Source organism: Eleutherodactylus coqui, chromosome 3, assembly GCF_035609145.1.
Source record: "Eleutherodactylus coqui strain aEleCoq1 chromosome 3, aEleCoq1.hap1, whole genome shotgun sequence".
Taxonomy (NCBI): domain Eukaryota; kingdom Metazoa; phylum Chordata; class Amphibia; order Anura; family Eleutherodactylidae; genus Eleutherodactylus; species Eleutherodactylus coqui.
Window position 1 is genome coordinate 308,130,463 of NC_089839.1, and position 21,963 is coordinate 308,152,425.

The 21,963-nt window shown below is 53.7% G+C and overlaps 1 protein-coding gene across 1 annotated transcript in view; it reads left to right on the forward strand.

The window, feature by feature from the left end:
* The first annotated feature begins 201 nt into the window (after positions 1-201).
* The window catches only part of PRKACB (protein kinase cAMP-activated catalytic subunit beta), a 55,838-nt gene continuing 34,076 nt past the window's right edge, over positions 202-21,963 (forward strand). Inside the window, exon 1 of the mRNA XM_066597850.1 lies at positions 202-382. Within this exon, the coding sequence (XP_066453947.1) occupies positions 337-382 (46 nt within the window). The 5' untranslated portion in view covers positions 202-336. The remainder of the gene's footprint in view (positions 383-21,963) is intronic.

A 21,963-nucleotide genomic window follows, 5' to 3' on the forward strand; every position in this document is an offset into this window, starting at 1 on the left:
AGGCCGGTGTATATACGGTAGTAGAGGTCGTGAGTATATATATATATATATGGTAGTGGAGGCCGGTGTATATATATATATATATGGTAGTGGAGGCCGGTGTATATACGGTAGTGGAGGTCGGTGTATACAGTGTAGACGCGATGTGGGCGGTCCTCGGCGTCTCCCGTGACAACAGCCCCGCCCTCCCCGTGCCGTCGGGCCGATAGGACGTCACTTCCGGCGGAGCGGCTGTAGACTTCGGCGGTGGCTGCTGGACGAGTCGGCGGAGCAGAGAGACGGACAGCCGGGCAGCGGCCCCAGGACACAGCGCCACCCCCGCCCAACACTGCAGCCATGGGGAACGCCGCCACCGCCAAGAAAGGGAACGAGATAGAGAGCGGTGAGTGCGGCCTGCGGGCCCGGGGGGCGAGCGCACGGAACACCGGGGACCCTGCCGTATCCAACCCGCCACCTGAGGAGATATACCCGGAGCCGTGCGGCCTGTCGGTGCGGATATATATACCGGGCTCTACTGTTTATACGGGGTAGTACAGTGTATGGAGGGGCACTGGGGGGTATATATGGGGTAGTACAGTGTATGGAGGGTCGGGGGCACTGGGGGGTATATATGGGGTAGTACAGTGTATGGAGGGTCGGGGGCACTGGGGGGTATATATGGGGGAGTACAGTGTATGGAGGGTCGGGGGCACTGGGGGGGATATATGGGGTAGTACAGTGTATGGAGGGTCGGGGGCACTGTGGTGCATATACGGGGTAGTACAGTGTATGCAGGGTCGGGGGCACTGGTGGGGATATACGGGGTAGTACAGTGTACGGAGGGACGGGGGCACTGGGGTGGATATATATGGGGTAGTACAGTGTATGGAGGGTCGGGGGCACTGGGGGGGATATATGGGGTAGTACAGTGTATGGAGGGTCGGGGGCACTGGGGGGGATATATATGGGGTAGTACAGTGTATGGAGGGTCGGGGGGCACTGTGGTGGATATACGGGGTAGTACAGTGTACGGAGGGACGGGGGCACTCGGGGGGATATATATGGGGTAGTACAGTGTATGGAGGGTCGGGGGCACTGGGGTGGATATATGGGGTAGTACAGTGTATGCAGGGTCGGGGGCACTGGGGGGGATATATGGGTACTACAGTGTATGTAAGGGCACTGGGTAGATATATATGGGGTAGTACAGTGTATGTAAGGGCACTGGGTAGATATATATGGGTACTACAGTGTATGTAAGGGCACTGGGTAGATATATATGGGGTAGTACAGTGTATGGAGGGTCGGGGGTACTGGGGTGGATATATGGGGTGGTACAGTGTATGGAGGGTCGGGGGCACTGGGGTGGATATATATGGGGTAGTACAGTGTATGTAAGGGCACTGGGGTAGATATATATGGGGTAGTACAGTGTATGGAGGGTCGGGGGGCACTGGGGTGGATATATATGGGGTAGTACAGTGTATGGAGGGTCGGGGGGCACTGGGGTGGATATATATGGGGTAGTACAGTGTATGGAGGGTCGGGGGGCACTGGGGTGGATATATATGGGGTAGTACAGTGTATGGAGGGTCGGGGGGCACTGGGGTGGATATATATGGGGTAGTACAGTGTATGGAGGGACGGGGGCACTGGGGTGGATATATATGGGGTAGTACAGTGTATGGAGGGTCGGGGGCACTGGGGTGAATATATATGGGGTAGTACAGTGTATGGAGCGTCGGGGGCACTGGGGTGAATATATATGGGGTAGTACAGTGTATGGAGCGTCGGGGGCACTGGGGTGAATATATATGGGGTAGTACAGTGTATGGAGCGTCGGGGGCACTGGGGTGGATATATATGGGGTAGTACAGTGTATGGAGGGTCGGGGGCACTGGGGGGTATATATAAGGGGTAGTACAGTGTATGGAGGGTCGGGGGCACTGGGGGGATATACAGGGTAGTACAGTGTATGGAGGGGCACTGGGGGGTATATATGGGGGAGTACAGTGTATGGAGGGTCGGGGGCACTGGGGGGGATATATGGGGTAGTACAGTGTATGGAGGGTCGGGGGCACTGGGGGGGATATATGGGGTAGTACAGTGTATGGAGGGTCGGGGGCACTGGGGGGGATATATATGGGGTAGTACAGTGTATGGAGGGTCGGGGGGCACTGTGGTGCATATACGGGGTAGTACAGTGTATGCAGGGTCGGGGGCACTGGTGGGGATATACGGGGTAGTACAGTGTACGGAGGGACGGGGGCACTGGGGTGGATATATATGGGGTAGTACAGTGTATGGAGGGTCGGGGGCACTGGGGGGGATATATATGGGGTAGTACAGTGTATGGAGGGTCGGGGGGCACTGTGGTGGATATACGGGGTAGTACAGTGTACGGAGGGACGGGGGCACTCGGGGGGATATATATGGGGTAGTACAGTGTATGGAGGGTCGGGGGCACTGGGGTGGATATATGGGGTAGTACAGTGTATGCAGGGTCGGGGGCACTGGGGGGGATATATGGGTACTACAGTGTATGTAAGGGCACTGGGTAGATATATATGGGGTAGTACAGTGTATGTAGGGTCGGGGGTACTGGGGTGGATATATGGGGTGGTACAGTGTATGGAGGGTCGGGGGGCACTGTGGTGGATATACGGGGTAGTACAGTGTATGGAGGGTCGGGGGGCACTGGGGTGGATATATATGGGGTAGTACAGTGTATGTAAGGGCACTGGGGTAGATATATATGGGGTAGTACAGTGTATGGAGGGTCGGGGGGCACTGGGGTGGATATATATGGGGTAGTACAGTGTATGGAGGGTCGGGGGCACTGGGGTGGATATATATGGGGTAGTACAGTGTATGGAGCGTCGGGGGCACTGGGGGGGATATACGGGGTAGGACAGTGTATGGAGGGGCACGGGGGGGGGATATACGGGGTAGTACAGTGTATGGAGGGTCGGGGCACTGGGGGGGATATACGGGGTAGTACAGTGTATGGAGGGTCGGGGCACTGGAGGGGGATATATATGGGGTAGTACAGTGTATGGAGGGTCGGGGGCACTGGGGTGGATATATATGGGGTAGTACAGTGTATGGAGGGTCGGGGGCACTGGGGTGGATATATATGGGGTAGTACAGTGTATGGAGGGTCGGGGGCACTGGGGTGGATATATATGGGGTAGTACAGTGTATGGAGGGTCGGGGGCACTGGGGTGGATATATATGGGGTAGTACAGTGTATGGAGGGTCGGGGGCACTGGGGTGGATATATATGGGGTAGTACAGTGTATGGAGGGTCGGGGGCACTGGGGGGGATATACGGGGTAGTACAGTGTATGGAGGGTCGGGGGCACTGGGGGGGATATATATGGGGTAGTACAGTGTATGGAGGGTCGGGGGCACTGGGGGGGATATACGGGGTAGTACAGTGTATGGAGGGTCGGGGGCACTGGGGGGGATATACGGGGTAGTACAGTGTATGGAGGGTCGGGGGCACTGGGGGGGATATACGGGGTAGTACAGTGTATGGAGGGTCGGGGGCACTGGGGGGGGGGGGATATACGGGGTAGGACAGTGTATGGAGGGTCGGGGGCACTGGGGTGGATATATATGGGGTAGGACAGTGTATGGAGGGTCGGGGGCACTGGGGTGGATATATATGGGGTAGTACAGTGTATGGAGGGTCGGGGGCACTCGGGGGGGATATATATGGGGTAGTACAGTGTATGGAGGGTCGGGGGCACTCGGGGGGATATATATGGGGTAGTACAGTGTATGGAGGGTCGGGGGCACTGGGGGGGATATACGGGGTAGTACAGTGTATGGAGGGTTTTGGACACTGGGGGGGGGATATATGGGGTACTACAGTGTATGGAGGGTCGGGGGCGCTGGGGGGGGATATACGGGGTAGGACAGTGTATGGAGGGGCACTGGGGGGGCTATACGGGGTAGGACAGTGTATGGAGGGGCACTAGGGGGGATATACGGGGTAGGACAGTGTATGGAGGGGCACGGGGGGGATATACGGGGTAGGACAGTGTATGGAGGGGCACGGGGGGGATATACGGGGTAGGACAGTGTATGGAGGGGCACGGGGGGGGATATACGGGGTAGGACAGTGTATGTAGGGTCGGGGGTACTGGGGGGGATATATGGGGTAGTACAGTGTCTGGAGGGTCGGGGGCACTGGGGGGGGATATATATGGGGTAGTACAGTGTATGGAGGGTCGGGGGCACTGGGGGGGATATATATGGGGTAGTACAGTGTATGGAGGGTCGGGGGCACTGGGGGGGGATATATATGGGGTAGTACAGTGTATGGAGGGTCGGGGGCACTGGGGGGGATATATATGGGGTAGTACAGTGTATGGAGGGTCGGGGGCACTGGGGGGGATATATATGGGGTAGTACAGTGTATGGAGGGTCGGGGGCACTGGGGTGAATATATATGGGGTAGTACAGTGTATGGAGGGTCGGGGGCACTGGGGTGGATATATATGGGGTAGTACAGTGTATGGAGCGTCGGGGGCACTGGGGGGGATATACGGGGTAGGACAGTGTATGGAGGGGCACGGGGGGGGGGATATACGGGGTAGGACAGTGTATGGAGGGGAACGGGGGGGGATATACGGGGTAGGACAGTGTATGGAGGGGCACGGGGGGGATATACGGGGTAGGACAGTGTATGGAGGGGCGGGGGGGGGATATACGGGGTAGGACAGTGTATGGAGGGGCACGGGGGGGATATACGGGGTAGGACAGTGTATGGAGGGGCACGGGGGGGGGATATACGGGGTAGGACAGTGTATGGAGGGGCACGGGGGGGGGATATACGGGGTAGGACAGTGTATGGAGGGGCACGTGGGGGGGGGGATATACAGGGTAGGACAGTGTATGGAGGGGCACGTGGGGGGGGGATATACGGGGTAGGACAGTGTATGGAGGGGCACGTGGGGGGGGGATATACGGGGTAGGACAGTGTATGGAGGGGCACGTGGGGGGGGGATATACGGGGTAGGACAGTGTATGGAGGGGCACGGGGGGGGGATATACGGGGTAGGACAGTGTATGGAGGGGCACGTGGGGGGGATATACGGGGTAGGACAGTGTATGGAGGGGCACGTGGGGGGGGGATATACGGGGTAGGACAGTGTATGGAGGGGCACGTGGGGGGGGATATACGCGGTAGGACAGTGTATGGAGGGGCACGTGGGGGGGGGATATACGGGGTAAAACAGTGTATGGAGGGGCACGTGGGGGGGGATATACGGGGTAAAACAGTGTATGGAGGGGCACGTGGGGGGGGGATATACGGGGTAGGACAGTGTATGGAGGGGCACGTGGTGGGGGGATATACGGGGTAGGACAGTGTATGGAGGGGCACGTGGGGGGGGGATATACGGGGTAGGACAGTGTATGGAGGGGCACGTGGGGGGGGGATATACGGGGTAGGACAGTGTATGGAGGGGCACGTGGGGGGGGGATATACGGGGTAGGACAGTGTATGGAGGGGCACGGGGGGGGGATATACGGGGTAGGACAGTGTATGGAGGGGCACGGGGGGGGGGATATACGGGCTAGGACAGTGTATGGAGGGGCACGGGGGGGGATATACGGGGTTGGACAGTGTATGGAGGGGCACGGGGGGGGATATACGGGGTTGGACAGTGTATGGAGGGGCACGGGGGGGGATATACGGGGTAGGACAGTGTATGGAGGGGCACGGGGGGGGGATATACGGGGTAGGACAGTGTATGGAGGGGCACGGGGGGGATATACGGGGTAGGACAGTGTATGGAGGGGCACGGGGGGGGATATACGGGGTAGGACAGTGTATGGAGGGGCACGGGGGGGGATATACGGGGTAGGACAGTGTATGGTGGGGCACGGGGGGGGGATATACGGGGTAGGACAGTGTATGGAGGGGCACGGGGGGGGATATACGGGGTAGGACAGTGTATGGAGGGGCACGGGGGGGGATATACGGGGTAGGACAGTGTATGGGGGGGATATACGGGGTAGGACAGTGTATGGAGGGGCACGGGGGGGATATACGGGGTAGGACAGTGTATGGAGGGGCACGGGGGGGATATACGGGGTAGGACAGTGTATGGAGGGGCACGGGGGGGGGATATACGGGGTAGGACAGTGTATGGAGGGGCACGGGGGGGGGGGATATACGGGGTAGGACAGTGTATGGAGGTGCACGGGGGGGATATACGGGGTAGGACAGTGTATGGAGGTGCACGGGGGGGGGGGATATACGGGGTAGGACAGTGTATGGAGGGGCACTGGGGTGGATATATACGGGATAGTACAGTGTATTGAGGGTCGGGGGGCACTGGTGGGAATATACGGGATAGTACAGTGTATTGAGGGTCGGGGGGCACTGGTGGGAATATACGGGGTAGTGCAGTGTATGGAGGGTCGGGGGCACTGGGGTGAATATACGGGGTAGTACAGTGGATGGAGGGGCACTGGGGTGGATATATATGGGGTAGTACAGCGTATGTAGGGTCGGGGGCACTGGGGTGGATATATATGGGGTAGTACAGTGTATGTAGGGTCGGGGGCACTGGGGTGGATATATATGGGGTAGTACAGTGTATGGTGAGTCGGGGGCACTGGGGTGGATATACGGGGTAGTACAGTGTATGGAGGGTCGGGGGCACTGGGGTGGATATACAGGGTACTACAGTGTATGGAGGTTTGGAGGCACTGGGGTGGATATACGGGGTACTACAGTGTATGGAGGGTCGGAGGCACTGGGGTGGATATACGGGGTTCTACAGTGTATATAGGATCGTGGGCACTGGGGTGGATATACGGGGTAGTACAGTGTATGTAGGGGCACTGGGGTGGATATACGGGTTAGTACAGTGTATGTACTGTCGGGGGCACTGGGGTGGATATATATGGGCTAGTACAGTGTATGGTGGGTCGGGGGCACTGGGGTGGATATATACGGGGTAGTACAGTGTATGTAGGGGCACTGGGGTGGATATATACGGGGTAGTACAGTGTATGTAGGGGCACTGGGGTGGATATATACGGGGTAGTACAGTGTATGGAGGGTCTGGGGCACTGGGGTGGATATACGGGGTAGTACAGTGTATATAGGATCGTAGGCACTGGGGTGGATATACGGCGTAGTACAGTGTGTGTAGGGGCACTGGGGTGGATATATATAGGGTAGTACAGTGTATGGAGGGTCGGGGGCACTGGTGGGGATATATGGGGTAGTACAGTGTATGCAGGGTTGGGGGCACTGGGGTGGATATACTGGGTAGTACAATGTATGGAGGGTCGGGGGCACTGGGGTGGATATACTGGGTAGTACAGTGTATGCAGGGTCGGGGGCACTGGGGTGGATATATACGGGGTAGTACAGTGTATAGAGGGTCGGGGGCACTGGGGTGGATATATACGGGGTAGTACAGTGTATAGAGGGTCGGGGGCACTGGGGTGGATATATACGGGGTAGTACAGTGTATGGAGGGTCGGGGGCACTGGGGTGGATATATACGGGGTAGTACAGTGTATGGAGGGTCGGGGGCACTGGGGGGGATATATGGGGTAGTACAGTGTATGGAGGGTCGGGAGCACTGGGGTAGCTATACGGGGTAGTACAGTGTATGTAGGGTCGGGGGCACTGGGGTGGATATATATGGGCTAGTACAGTGTATGGTGGGTCGGGGGCACTGGGGTGGATATATACGGGGTAGTACAGTGTATGTAGGGGCACTGGGGTTGATATATACGGGGTAGTACAGTGTATGTAGGGGCACTGGGGTGGATATATACTGGGTAGTACAGTGTATGGAGGGTCTGGGGCACTGGGGTGGATATACGGGGTAGTACAGTGTATGGAGGGTCGGGGGCACTGGGGTGAATATATGGGGTAGTACAGTGTATGGAGGGGCACTGGGGTGGATATATATGGGGTAGTACAGTGTATGGAGGGTTGGAGGCACTGGGGTGGATATACGGGTACTACAGTGTATGGAGGGTCGTAGGCACTGGGGTGGATATACGGCGTAGTACAGTGTGTGTAGGGGCACTGGGGTGGATATATATGGGGTAGTACAGTGTATGTAGGGTCGGGGGCACTGGGGGGGATATATACGGGGTAGTACAGTGTATGTAGGGTCGGAGGCACTGGGGTGGATATATACTGGGTAGTACAGTGTATGCAGCGTCGGGGGCACTGGGGGTGATATATACGGGGTAGTACAGTGTATGGAGGGTCGGGGGCACTGGTGGGGATATATGGGGTAGTACAGTGTATGCAGGGTTGGGGGCACTGGGGTGGATATACTGGGTAGTACAATGTATGGAGGGTCGGGGGCACTGGGGTGGATATACGGGGTAGTACAGTGTATATAGGGACGGGGGCACTGGTGGGGATATACGGGGTAGTACAGTGTATGGAGGGTCTGGGGCACTGGGGTGGATATACAGGGTAGTACAGTGTATGGAGGGTCGGGGGCACTGGGGTGAATATATGGGGTAGTACAGTGTATGGAGGGGCAGTGGGGTGGATATATATGGGGTAGTACAGTGTATGGAGGGTTGGAGGCACTGGGGTGGATATACGGGTACTACAGTGTATGGAGGGTCGTAGGCACTGGGGTGGATATACGGGGTACTACAGTGTATATAGGATCGTGGGCACTGGGGTGGATATACGGCGTAGTACAGTGTGTGTAGGGGCACTGGGGTGGATATATATAGGGTAGTACAGTGTATGGAGGGTCGGGGGCACTGGTGGGGATATATGGGGTAGTACAGTGTATGCAGGGTTGGGGGCACTGTGGTGGATATACTGGGTAGTACAATGTATGGAGGGTCGGGGGCACTGGGGTGGATATACGGGGTAGTACAGTGTATATAGGGACGGGGGCACTGGTGGGGATATACGGGGTAGTACAGTGTATGCAGGGTCGGGGGCACTGGGGTGGATATATACGGGGTAGTACAGTGTATAGAGGGTCGGGGGCACTGGGGGTGGATATATACGGGGTAGTACAGTGTATGGAGGGTCGGGGGCACTGGGGTGGATTTATGGGGTAGTACAGTGTATGTAGAGTCGGGGGCACTGGGGTGGATATACGGGGTAGTAGTGTATATAGGGTCGGGGGCACTGGGGTGGATATACGGGGTAGTACAGTGTATATAGGGTCGTGGGGATATACGGGGTAGTACAGTGCATGCAGGGTCGGGGGCACTGGGGTGGATATATACGGGGTAGTACAGTGTATAGAGGGTCGGGGGCACTGGGGTGGATATATACGGGGTAGTACAGTGTATGGAGGGTCGGGGGCACTGGGGTGGATTTATGGGGTAGTACAGTGTATGTAGAGTCGGGGGCACTGGGGTGGATATACGGGGTAGTAGTCTATATAGGGTCGGGGGCACTGGTGGGGATATACGGGGTAGTACAGTGTATGCAGCGTCGGGGGCACTGGAGTGGATATATATTGGGTAGTACAGTGTATAGAGGGTCTGGGGCACTGGGGTGGATATATACGGGGTCGTACAGTGTATGCAGGGTCGTGGGCACTGATCGGTGTATATACATAGAAGGCTACTGTGTCTTTATATGGAATCAGTGTAGCTGGTGTGTATATACGGGGTAGTACTGTTTGTATATAGGGTTTGGTGTCGCTATATTGTGTGTATACATACAAGGTTCTACTATGTATATAGGGTCAGTGTCGCTGGTGTGTATATACGGGGTAGTACTGTGTGTGTATAGGGTTGGTGTAGCTAGTGTGTATATACGGGGTAGTACTGTCTGTCTGGTCGGGGGCACTGGGGTGGATATACAGAGTTTTGTGGATGTAGGGTCAGTGGCTCTCGTGTGTATATAGGGTCGATGCCGCTGGTGTAGCTGTGGGGCAGCACCGTGTATATACGGGCAGTGCCACTGACGCAATGTAGCGGGTACTATGAACACATCAGTGACCGTAACGCTGTATACTTAGTACCTGTATTATATACACCATGTCAGGTCACTGATGCCCCATCGTGTATATATGTGTAAGTTTAAAGGGGTTTTCCTAGACTCAAATATTGAGGGTCTGTTCTGTCCTTAAAGGGGTTCTGACATGGGGAAAAAAATAAAAATGTGCTCATCTTGCCTGGCCAGGTCCGACCGTCGGGCAGCATCTTCTGTGGCTTCTAGAAGCAGAGGTGGAGCCGTCAAAATGATGGCTTCCTGCTCTGCTCCGTCCGTCAGCCACTTCCGAGGTGAATGGACGGGGGCCCCGTCACAAGCAGTGCTTGCTGTGGGCGGCCCGTCCGTTCTGGCTGAACTCCGAGATTCTGCGCATGCGCAGTGGAGAGGCGGCCCGTCCTGACTGCTGTCAGAGGGTACCCCTCTCCTGCACCTGCGCACAATCCCGGAGTGGGGCAGGCCGTTCTGGCTTGTCAGAGGGCAGGGCGGCTCATCGGAGGAGGAAGAGAGCCTGCTGGGAGATGACCCCCCCCCCCCCCCCGATGACAACAGAACACAAGGTAAGTATTCTGTTTTTATGCTTTAGCAGCCATACATCGTGGGTTCCCCGTGTCCATTGGGCAGACCAGGGAACAATGGCTGCTAAAGCATAAAAACATTATTACTGTCAGAACCCCTTTAATATTGTATCAGTGGGTATCCACCATTCAGTATCCCAGCCAATCAGCTCATCACCGCGGCCTCGTCAGAAAGCTCATCACCACGGCCTATACAATGCACACCAGGTGCAGCGCTGCACATTGTATAGTGGCTGTATTTGGTATTGCAGCTCAATCCGATTCACAAGTGGGACTGAGCTGCTCTCAGGTCATGTGACTGATGAACGTGACATCACTGGCTTGAGAAGAGACCAAGGGGCCCGTGGGGGCCCGCCGCGCTTCCCTGCTGTTGGAATTGGTGGGGGGGCGCCACGCTCCAGTTACACTGCCTGCTCTTCGTGGCTCCGATGGGAGATCTTGTCCACGAAGAGCAGGAAGTGTAACCGAAGCGCGGCGCCCCCATCGATCACCTACTGATGACCTGTCCAGAGGCCAGCTCATCACTTGACAATGCAGCGAGAAGCCCTTTTACAGCATTCATGGCGTCTCGTCAGGCACCCGCCAGCATGGCTGCCATTGTTAAAGATCCATTCTCATTGCTTGTAAAGGGGTCATCCATCCTTGGCCACAAGAACATCGCCGCTGGGAGACCCCCATCGTTGTATGCATAGCGCCGTAGGCACGAGTCCTAGGGGCTCATTTACACAGGCGTATTGCCAACGCATGTTTCCTGTGTGTAACATGTGGCGAATGGCGGCAGTGAGTCTGTGGACTTCCGTTCTTCCATTTACACCTGCGTTAAAACTGCGAGGGGACATCCGTGTAAAACGCAGGCGAACGCACGTTCCATCTCTCCCCATTCCATGTACTGAAACGCTGCCCCTTCGCAATGCCTGAGCGTAGGTAGGGGCTGCGAGACTCGCAGGGCTGTACTCATACGGCTGTGTGAATGAGCCCTAATACTGCGGTTTTTTACTGTGCCAGCGGGAGGCAAGTTGTGACGTCATCAGCTTTCAGGTGTGCATTGTTGCTGCCGAAAACCACGCAGTAAAATTCCGTAACGCGCTTTCACAAGCTGCGGCGGATAGACCAGAGCTCGGACTTGCTGCACCCCATGAGCCGTATTCACTGGTCTGCGATGTTCTGCAGCCATTATATCCCCGCTACATTATATCCCCGCTACATTATATCCCCGCTACATTATATCCCCGCTACATTATATCCCCGCTACATTATATCCCCGCTACATTATATCCCCGCTACATTATATCCCCGCTACATTATATCCCCGCTACATTATATCCCCGCTACATTATATCCCCGCTACATTATATCCCCGCTACATTATATCCCCGCTACATTATATCCCCGCTACATTATATCCCCGCTACATTATATCCCCGCTACATTATATCCCCGCTACATTATATCCCCGCTACATTATATCCCCGCTACATTATATCCCCGCTACATTATATCCCCGCTACATTATATCCCCGCTACATTATATCCCCGCTACATTATATCCCCGCTACATTATATCCCCGCTACATTATATCCCCGCTACATTATATCCCCGCTACATTATATCCCCGCTACATTATATCCCCGCTACATTATATCCCCGCTACATTATATCCCCGCTACATTATATCCCCGCTACATTATATCCCCGCTACATTATATCCCCGCTACATTATATCCCCGCTACATTATATCCCCGCTACATTATATCCCCGCTACATCCCATCCGCATGGAAGTGAACGCACTCACCTGCAACTGTGATCAGTGCAAAAAACCACAAACTGGAAGCGGTCCGGTGTTTGGGTTGTTTTTTTATTGATCTTTGAAAATCCATTGAAATCCACGGATCCACGGTGCGAAAAAAGTGATCAGAGAGATGGAAACCCTGAACCGACCCGAGCGCAGGCGTGAGAGCACCCGCAAAATGGGCGGCTCTTGGAATGCGGTGTAAACTTGGTATCGCCAGAATCTTGCCGACCCGCGAATGTGATGACGCTGTAAAAATGAAATTAAAAAAATAAGAAAAGTAGCAGAACTTTTTTCTTTTTCTTCTTCCTAATCCCCCTAAATTTTTTATTTTTTTTTCTTAAGTTACGCATTACATTATCCGGGCCCAAAAATGACGCCCCTTGAAAAAAAATGCCAGCTGCCCCGGAATAAGCCCGCCCTCCTGTTGTCAGCAGAAGAATTAAAGAGTTCCGGCTCCTGGAATGCGACTATGAAAAAACAAAAAAAACCCCGAAAAAGCTGGTGATTAGGGTGCAGACAGACCTCATCATTAAGGGGTTAAAGCAACCGTCCGATCCTGGGCAAACAAAGATGGCGGCACCGCTTCTCTGACTACCGGATGCACATCAGTAGGCTAAGGCCTCATGTCCACGGGCGCAGCCACGAGGCCAAAAATCTCCTGTCCAGATGCTGCGGGGCTCTCCTCCGGCGCGGCCGGATCTTCTTTCTTCTGCCCGGTGGATTTACTCGGCACTAACTTTTTTTTTTATTCTCCCGTGGATCCGCGGCACAGCGACAGCTGCGAGCGGGCCGCAGATATGACTGCTTCCATTGACTATGTAAAAGCGTGATATCCGTTTCCCGGACACACAGTGCAATCGCGTATAAATACGGCCTAAAGGTACCTACCTACATACAGGATGACTGTCAGGTGATTAAGCGCCTTACAGCCGTCCCACGGACCCCCGCCCTACTATCCGCTATAGACCTTGAAGTGACCGGACGCCATTCCTGTTTGCACGGCCCAACAGACGAGCAACTCTTCCTCGGTGCCCTGCCGGCGGTCGCACGCTCACGGGACGATGTCGCCTCCATTTACGGTTTCCAGTGATGATTTGGGCGCTAATCGTCCCGTGTGACGACACTGATGGGCACTACTTGCGGCTCACCTGGACAGCACTGGCCAATCACAGCGGCACGTAGTCAGCAGCGGTGCCACCATCTTTGTTTCTCCAGGACCCAGAGGGTCACGTGACTATATGAGGGTCCTGGAGGTGGGCCGCACGTTTAACCCTTTTCTGCCATATCCTGCGGAGTCCCTGAATATCTGCACTGATCACTGCACATTGGTTGCTATTATGACCCGAGCGCGTCTTGTGCGCCGAGCACCACGGACCCTCATGGCGGCGATCATTATAACCCCATTCCCTGTATTACGCTTTCTGTACAGTCCACAAACCTGCTCCGTGAACGCAGTCGTACCGACCGGATGGCGCAAGAACCGCTCACGTTGGTTTGTCCATAAATTCATGGAAACGACTCCGTCGCCGTAGACTCTTGTCGCTGGTTTCTCGCGGTCGGACCCGCTGACCATCTCCTGTCCGTCTCCCCTTTTCCTCGCGCTTCCTGTTTGTATTTTACGCAGCGTATTTTGTAAACCTCCTGTAAACCGGTTTGTGCGCCGTTGTCACTGTGTACTAAACAGTTGTGCGGCCAGACTGCTGCTACTTGGCACCCGGCAGCGAGACACATGCCTGGCATTGCTCTGGCGCTTTGTTCTTTATTAGTCGTGGACGGCGTTGGCGCGCAGACTTGTTATGCTTATATCCCGTATAAGTTTACCAATCTGCAAGCTGTGAAATTCACAAAGCTTTACTGGGTGATCGCCGCGCCAAAAGCGGAGAATTATGGGACGGTAACGCACTTTTATTTTACTCTTGATGTTCTCATGACGTTATATGCGCGCCGCCATCTTATACGGTATGACGTAACGGCGCTGCTCTCCCTCTATAATATATACAGATCACTAAATCACTCCTAGTCTGTTCAGTTCTTGTTAAAGGGGTTGTCCGGTTATTGTACTCGCCTGTTCCCTACTGCGATCCAGTGCTGCAGCCCTGCTGTGGTCCCGGTGTTTGTTGTGATATGTGGAGGTCACATGATTGCTGCAGCCAATCAGAGGTTACAGCATCACATTCCCAAACTCCTGGCGTCATGGCACTCGGGATGAGAGTGCTGATTCTCGGAGAAGAATGCTGATGCTGCAGCGATCACCTGACAAACGCCTGGACGCAGCACTGGATCGCGGCGGCAGGGAACAGGTAAGTACTGTTCCTCTTATATTGCCACCAGGAGCACTTAAAGGGGGCTTGTAGTCCAGTAGTAGAACAACTCTTTTAACTCTGCGGCTCTGCATATATGCCATAAAAGCTTCCATATAGAAGCAATCCCCATTGTTAACCCCTTAGGCCCCCTGTCCATGGCCGAGTTGGAATATTGCTAGTGATATTCTGCCGTAGGGGATGAGGGGGGAGCACTGACAGGTCTCAGCGGTGAGCCTATCTAAAAGCTTGCCTGTCCACAGGCGTAGCGATATCCCGTGGCGGAAATCTGACAGATAGGTGCGCCGCGGAGAATCGCAGCATGCCGCGATTTAGATACCGCGAGCGGAGAATCACTATGGAAAGCTTCAGACAGCGTGATTTGCGGGCGATTTACTGCCAGCGAATCAACGCCCGTGTACAGGCAGCCTTCATGTCACATTCAGTGTTGATGGCAGCATATAAGAGGTTAACAGAGGGAGGGTTATCCCTCTGTAACGTTATTGGCCCGCCGCCGCAAAACCTGAAAGCAATGTGTTTCCGTTGAACCCGGAGGGTAGACGGCCGGGTCTACCATCACTGCTTACAGGCAATAGTTATAATACACTGCAGTATGGAAACCATCTTGGGATTGCAGATTCAAGTTCTCTACAGCAACATAGAAAAAATGTAAAAAAAAAAAAAACACAGAAAAAAAAGCAAAATATACATATTTTTTTCTTTTGGGCACCGCGCCCCTTTTTTGTTATCTTTGCATTTTTAATGACCTGTAAAGTAAATCAAACAAACCTGCTCTATGAAAGACGGAAACAAAAAGGTACGTTTTTTTATTTTTCTTCATTGCGTTGCCAAAATACACAATAAGTGTGATTTAGAAAGTTGTATGCCAAAATGGTGCCAATGAGACGTACCGTCTGTCGGGGGGGAACTTTATTGTGCAAAGGTGGGAAAACCTGACAAATCTATATAACTTTGGTATCACTAATGGGTCCAACCAACAAGTCGTCATTTATGCCGCATGGATGTGGTAAAAAAATGGCAGAATTCATAAATTTTATTTAGTTTTTTTTTTTTTTTTATAGCCCAAGGGGGGGTAATACTATACATGTATACCCCAAAATGGTGCCCCCACGTCTTGCCCTGAGCGTGGTCGGGGCAATAAGCTGTTGGCTCGGTCGGATACTGATGCCCCATCCGCAGGGGTTGGCGATGCTGCAGCACCTCATGGAGCCTATTTTATTGTCCCCGTCCCTGTACTATTGCGCGGTGCCTGTTGCGCTCACTAGGAGCTGCAGGGGCTCCTGGGTTTTGTTGGGGCCCTGAGACTTTGCCGTACACAGACTGCGATTTAACCTTAGTGACGCGGCCCATTTTGGGCCTAAAGATTACAGACGGGCCGATCGGTGACATAAGAGCCACTTGTAACGTGTATTTTACCGCTTATTTCATTCTTTCCTTTAGAGCTGACCTCGGCAGCGTGGATCCGCCTCGCTTACAGACTGTGATGCAGATCCACGTTTTTTTTCCATTCTGCACGCAGCTTTCTAAATCCGCGCTATATAGACGATGGGTACCCTTGTGCCAAGTTATAAAGTCATCCCAAACCCACAGGATGGAGCATAACGTAAGGATTGATGGGGGTCCGACTCCTGGGAACGGGGGCTGGTTGGTCCCTGAGTGATTGGAATAGACGTTGCACGGACACGCCACTGCTGCCCCATTCACTTCAATGACAGCGCTGGAGATCACCAAGGTCAAGCACTTTGGCGCAGTCATTGAAATCAATAGCGTGGTGGCACGCCTGCATGACCGCTGCGCCATTCTCTTGGGGACCAACCTGACTCCTGTTCTCGGGACTGGTGGGGGTTCCAGAAGCTGGGACACCCACCAATCATAAAGTTGGCTAACTTGGCACATCCGATTTAATGGACATGGACACGGATTTGATGTGTGATGATCACACAGCTGTAGAATCCACAACCGCGTGTCCGTTAAGTGTGCGAGTCTCATAGGCCCGATGCACGCTGCCCGTGCGATATGCGTAGCCTCAGAAGCTATAATGGGTCCGTGTGCGGCTCGTGAACGAGCGCTGTACGCCGGTGTGCGTCCAGACGCTCGGATAGATATCACGCTAGCAAATTTGCGACTCTTCCCTGTGAGTGGGATGTTTTCCAGGAAAAACGCCACGCTGCGCGCAATTTTCGCACGTGTTGCAATAGAAAAAATAAATAATTGCATGAAAATTGCATCGACTCACGAGTGCGACGGGAGATAGAGAATGACTTATAACTCCCATAGGCAACTCCACAGCATGTGGGATCTGACGGCATCGCTGCAAGAGAAGCTCGGCCAGGTCAATGGACCCAGTAATGGCTTCTGTTGATCAGTGGGGGTCCGACTGCTGGGATTCCTACTGATGGCCAGAACAGGGGTCCCCTGCCCCCCAAGAGACTGGCAAAATGAAGCGAGAGCGTGCAAACTCCTCTACCGCTCTATTCGTTTCAGTGAGAGCGTTGGAGACTGTTGCCCGGCTGCTTTTGGCGCTCCCATTAAAGTGAATGGAATGGTGGCTGAGCGGCTGTTGTGGCCACCGATCGGACCGTCACCGATCAGCTAGGGGTATCAATAGGGGATAACATAATGTCTAGAAATACCCTAAGTGCTGTCTTACACCGGCATTTGGTAATTGCGTGCGGCACTTGCTGGTTTTATGTGCGTAATACGCCGTACTAATATCCCGCAGGTGGCCATGTTGCCGCTCACATGAATTGCGCATTTTACACAAACAAGAAAAATGGCAAGCTCGTGTATCTCGCAGTCTGCCCAGTCCGGCCTAACTCTTCCCCTGAGACTCGGCGTTACTTTGTAGGGTTAAATGGCAGACGCTCGTGTCTTCGTCTGCCAGGCGGAGTGCGCCGTATCATTTGTGTACGGAAAATTCTCTGCCCGGCCATGGCGACCGTCAGAAGTGTTTACTTTGGCATCGCCCTGCTCATTGACAAACTGACAGGTTGGATAGTTAAAGCAGCCCCCCCACCCCGTCGCCGCGTACAGCGCTGGCAGCCATTTTTCTCCTTCTGATAGGATGCAGTGTAAAGTATCCCGCATCTCGGAGCAGCGGATCCTTCTGTACAGTTTATGGGGCAGGTAGGTGTAGATGCCATAGCTGATGGGCAACAAGCAGAGTAGGATGCGTACGCACATGTTTACGGTCTTGTTTAATTTGGTACTTGGGTGGCGCCACTGCCATGGAGGGTCCTGGTGCTGCCTAGCATCTAAATAAAGGCACCTTTACACGCTCCAACCGTTGCCCTGCGCTTTCACAAAGGAACGATAGTCGTGAATGGAGACGAGCGGCTGGGAATCTCCTCTGGCGCCTCCAGTCACAGGAAACAGGCAGTCGCTCCTAGATTGAGCGGCTCCTTTTCACACGGCCCGATAAGTGAGAGATCTCTTGCTCCGTGCCCTGTTGGCGACCGCTTCTACACGACATGACTATCTCCTGAAATCCCTATTTGCAGCATGCTTTGGGCCGCGTGTAACGGTACCCTTAATGGGGTGTCTAGGACTTTTAAGCGGTTTTTGTATTGATGGCCTACCCTCGGGATCGGTCATCAGTAGATAATTAGCCGGGGTCCACCGCTCGGGATCAGCTGATCTGTGGACCATGGCACTATGGACAGTGCGATCTGCTTCCTGCGCTGTCCATACAGACAGCATGCCTCGAATTCAGCTGATCGGTGGGGATCCCGAGTCGCAGACCCCCGCCAGTCACTGGCTGATGATCTGTCCTGAGGATAGGTCATCCATAGAGAAAAGGAAAAATCTCTCAAGTCCCGGACCTCGAGCACCGTCATATGGTGCTGTGGGTACTGGTGAAGCCCTAAAATAAGCCCTGGCTGCCTAGAAGAGAAAAAAAGAAACATCACCTAAGAGGCGCTGTCTGCGCCGCCGCACGTCTCCTCAGGTCGCCGGCAGACTTGCTTGTAGTTGGGAGTTTAAAAAAAAACCCCGCCTCCAGGAAGCGCTGGCTGTGATTGGCTAAGCGTCCGTGCTCAAGAACCAATCAGCCACCCATTGAGTGCTGTACCTAAATAAAAAAATACAACTGCACACCTAAAGTAACAAACCCTCATACGGCTGTCAGACAGTTACGGCTCCTGCAGTGCGATGCTGAAAATCGCTTGGTCTTTAAGGCACAGAATGGGCCGGTCACTAAGGGGTTAACTACGGAAGGGCCGCTCCTTCTACACCTTGAATCCATTTCCTCTTTTCTCCCCGTTATCTGCGCCTCTCATCGCCATAATTTAAACTTTTAGGAAGCTGCCAGGACAGTTTGTAGGTGTGTGGAAAATCCGTACCAAACGCCACATCTGCCCTAGATGTTGGGGATTTGGCGCAGGTGCCGCCATTTTTATTGCAAGGGATGAAATCCACAGCAAACTCTTGACACGCTGCACCGCGTATTCTGTGGCAACATCTCCCTCTGAGCTCTACTGTAAACGCTGCGTGTGAACGTTCCACCGGATTTACGCCCGGGCTGACCGCACTGCGTTCACACAGATCTGGCGGCGCTGCTGTGAACATCTGTGCCCGCGGATCCCTACGTGGGTTCACCCTTTTCAGTGGGCAGATTTGCATGCTGATTCGCCACAGAATCAAGAAGTGGGTATTTTTCTCTCTACGTGTGGAAAACATTGGCGCTGTACGAAGCGCGGGGCGGAACCCAGTTAAAAGTAATGAGGTGTGAATGTGTTGGGTATTCCATAGGAAATTCGCTGCCAAAAAAAAAGCGTACCTACCCTGAGGTTGGCGTGACACGGGCGTATTTGTGCGCTCTACATTATTGCACATTTGTACACAAAAGGTCCCCATAAGTCGTGTGCAATATGCTGGGAGATTGGGTCATAAATGCAACCTCCTCAACCCCTCCAGCTACACAACTGGCTGCGGTGTGACTCGGTGGACACATGTGATGGTCCAGGTACGGCCTATCAGAAGGGGTCTTCATCAGACACCTGCATCTTCAGGTCTCGTCGTCAAACCGTGAAATTCTTGTCTGCGGAGCTCCGTGAGTATTTGTGAGGCTGACGCGGCCGATAGAAGTCATCGTGCTCAGACATTGGGCGTCTTCCAACCCAAACCAGCTCCTATTTTTGCCCGTGGACCCCGTCTGACCGCCCGGGTGTCACCAGTCTTCCGGGGTTATTTATTCCCAGCAGCCTCTACAAGTGGCAATCCTCCTAAATATGTCTGAGATTAGCTGCAGACTTCAAGGCACGGACGTCTGACCCGACCGGCAGGTGACCCCCGCGTACGAGGTCGGCCCGGTCTTATTTACCCCCATTAGTGTTGGACGCTCTATGAATAGTCGGGCTGGAAGGTAATACGGCGACGGGCTAAACTTAAACGCTTGAGCTGCACCAAAAAAATGTTCTTTTGATGTGGAAGTGTATTGCCGTACCGCGAGGTCCCCCCCCATCCCCCCCGAAGGGACTTCAGACAAGTGTGTACGCTATTTTTGGTGAACCGGTGATAAGCGCCGATCCCGAGGCAAATAATGACTTCTTTATATACCGCTGGGAGCAGCGACCTTGCCAGACTGTTGGTAAACTTTGTTCCTTCATTGGGTTTTCTTGGGTGGACGGAATGTACCGTTAAAGGGGTATTGCTGTCTTAAAGTGACGGCTCTGATATGACGTCCTTGTATGGCCAGTGGCAGCATAAACGGACGTACCGCGGGTATAAAGTCTGCATGGTTGTTTTTTTGCTGTAGGTGGTTCTGTCCGCAGCTTGAAGCTCATCCATGTTGGTTTGTCCTGTAGATGCTATGGATGCACGAAGTAAACCTGCAGTATTTGGCCCCCAGGAGCCCGCACCCTCTAGCTGGGCTCACATGGCACATCCGGACTCTGGCTGCCTAATCCAGCTCTGACCGCAGCGGATGACCCTGCATACCGTTTGTCGTCTTCCCCGCGGTCCGCGTGGACCACAATTAGTTTCCGCTCGTGTGCATGAAGAATCCCTTTTCCATAGCCTGCTGTGGAGGGTCATTGATGCAGGACCCGGAGGGTGACACATCCGTCCGTGTGTGTGAGGACTTGCATGTTACCACTTCTCTAAACTAGAGCCTCCTGTTACAGCTTCCTGCATTACTCAAAAGCCATCTAGTGATGTGACTGCTGCATTCTAGGTGTTCCCCACTAGGTGGCAGTGAAGCCCCTTGTCTGGTTGGGAGTGAGGTTTAGTTCCATGTTGCTGCTATTTATAGACCTGCCCCGGTGGGATCTTCTCTAATCCTTGGCGCCCCTGCCGGCAGCCGGGGGAGAGATGGTGCTAGTTTAGGCGCTGTACTCCAGTTGCGCTGGTTTTGTTGCGCCTCCTTTTTGTTTCCTCCCCCGGTGAGATGTTTGATGGATTATTGACGTGTTTAACCCTTTCCCATCCAAAAAGGGGCTCTGAGCTCAAGTCACTGATGTTGTATCTGCGCCATGCGTAGTATATATAATATACGCCAAGGAAATGCCTGCTTTGTAAACGGGGGGGGGTATCTCCATGGGAACGCTCCACGGCCGGCGCTAATCTAGAACCAAACGAGGATGACTGTAAATAATGCAAAAAGTGTGTCTGTGCCGTATTGGCTGCTGTCCTGGCGCCTGTTGCCTTGTAGCTTAATGTTTAGCACCTGCTGGTCTTTGTAGTTCAACAGTCAATTAACCCCTTAGTGACGGCCAATATACCTAATGGGCACATCTTTTTAAAGCAGTGGCTTGGCTGACTACTGACAGCCAGGCTCCTGCTCCACTGCCAGGAACGGAGAAACCCCAGATCCTGGCTGTTTAACCCCTGACATGCCACAGTCAATAGCAACTGCAGCGTGTAAACAGTTGACAGGGCGAAGGGGGTCTCTTTCTGACACCCACTGGCAACCCGCAGTGCAATTGCAAGGTACCAATGAGTTACCATAGCGGGCAGAAGCCTGACAAAGGCCTCCATGTCTGTTGCGTATCTTGGCCTATTAGACCAATAGGCTGCTGTCATGGGCTTAGTAGAATGCAGTACATAAGTGATGCAGTGTACTATACTAGTGATTGAACGATCGCATCTTCAAGTCTAGAGGAACTAAAAAAAAGTGCTGAAAAAGTTCAATAAAACTTTTTTTTTTTTTTTTTTAATTACCCACCAAGAATATATTTTTCACACATGGTGAACGTCCTAAAACTAATTCTAAAAAATGACGCCAGAATTGCTATTTTTCTGCTTTCCCCGACCCCGAAAAAACTGAATAAAAAGTCGTCCAGCCGTCACATGTGCCCCAAAATGGTACCAATAAAAAACACA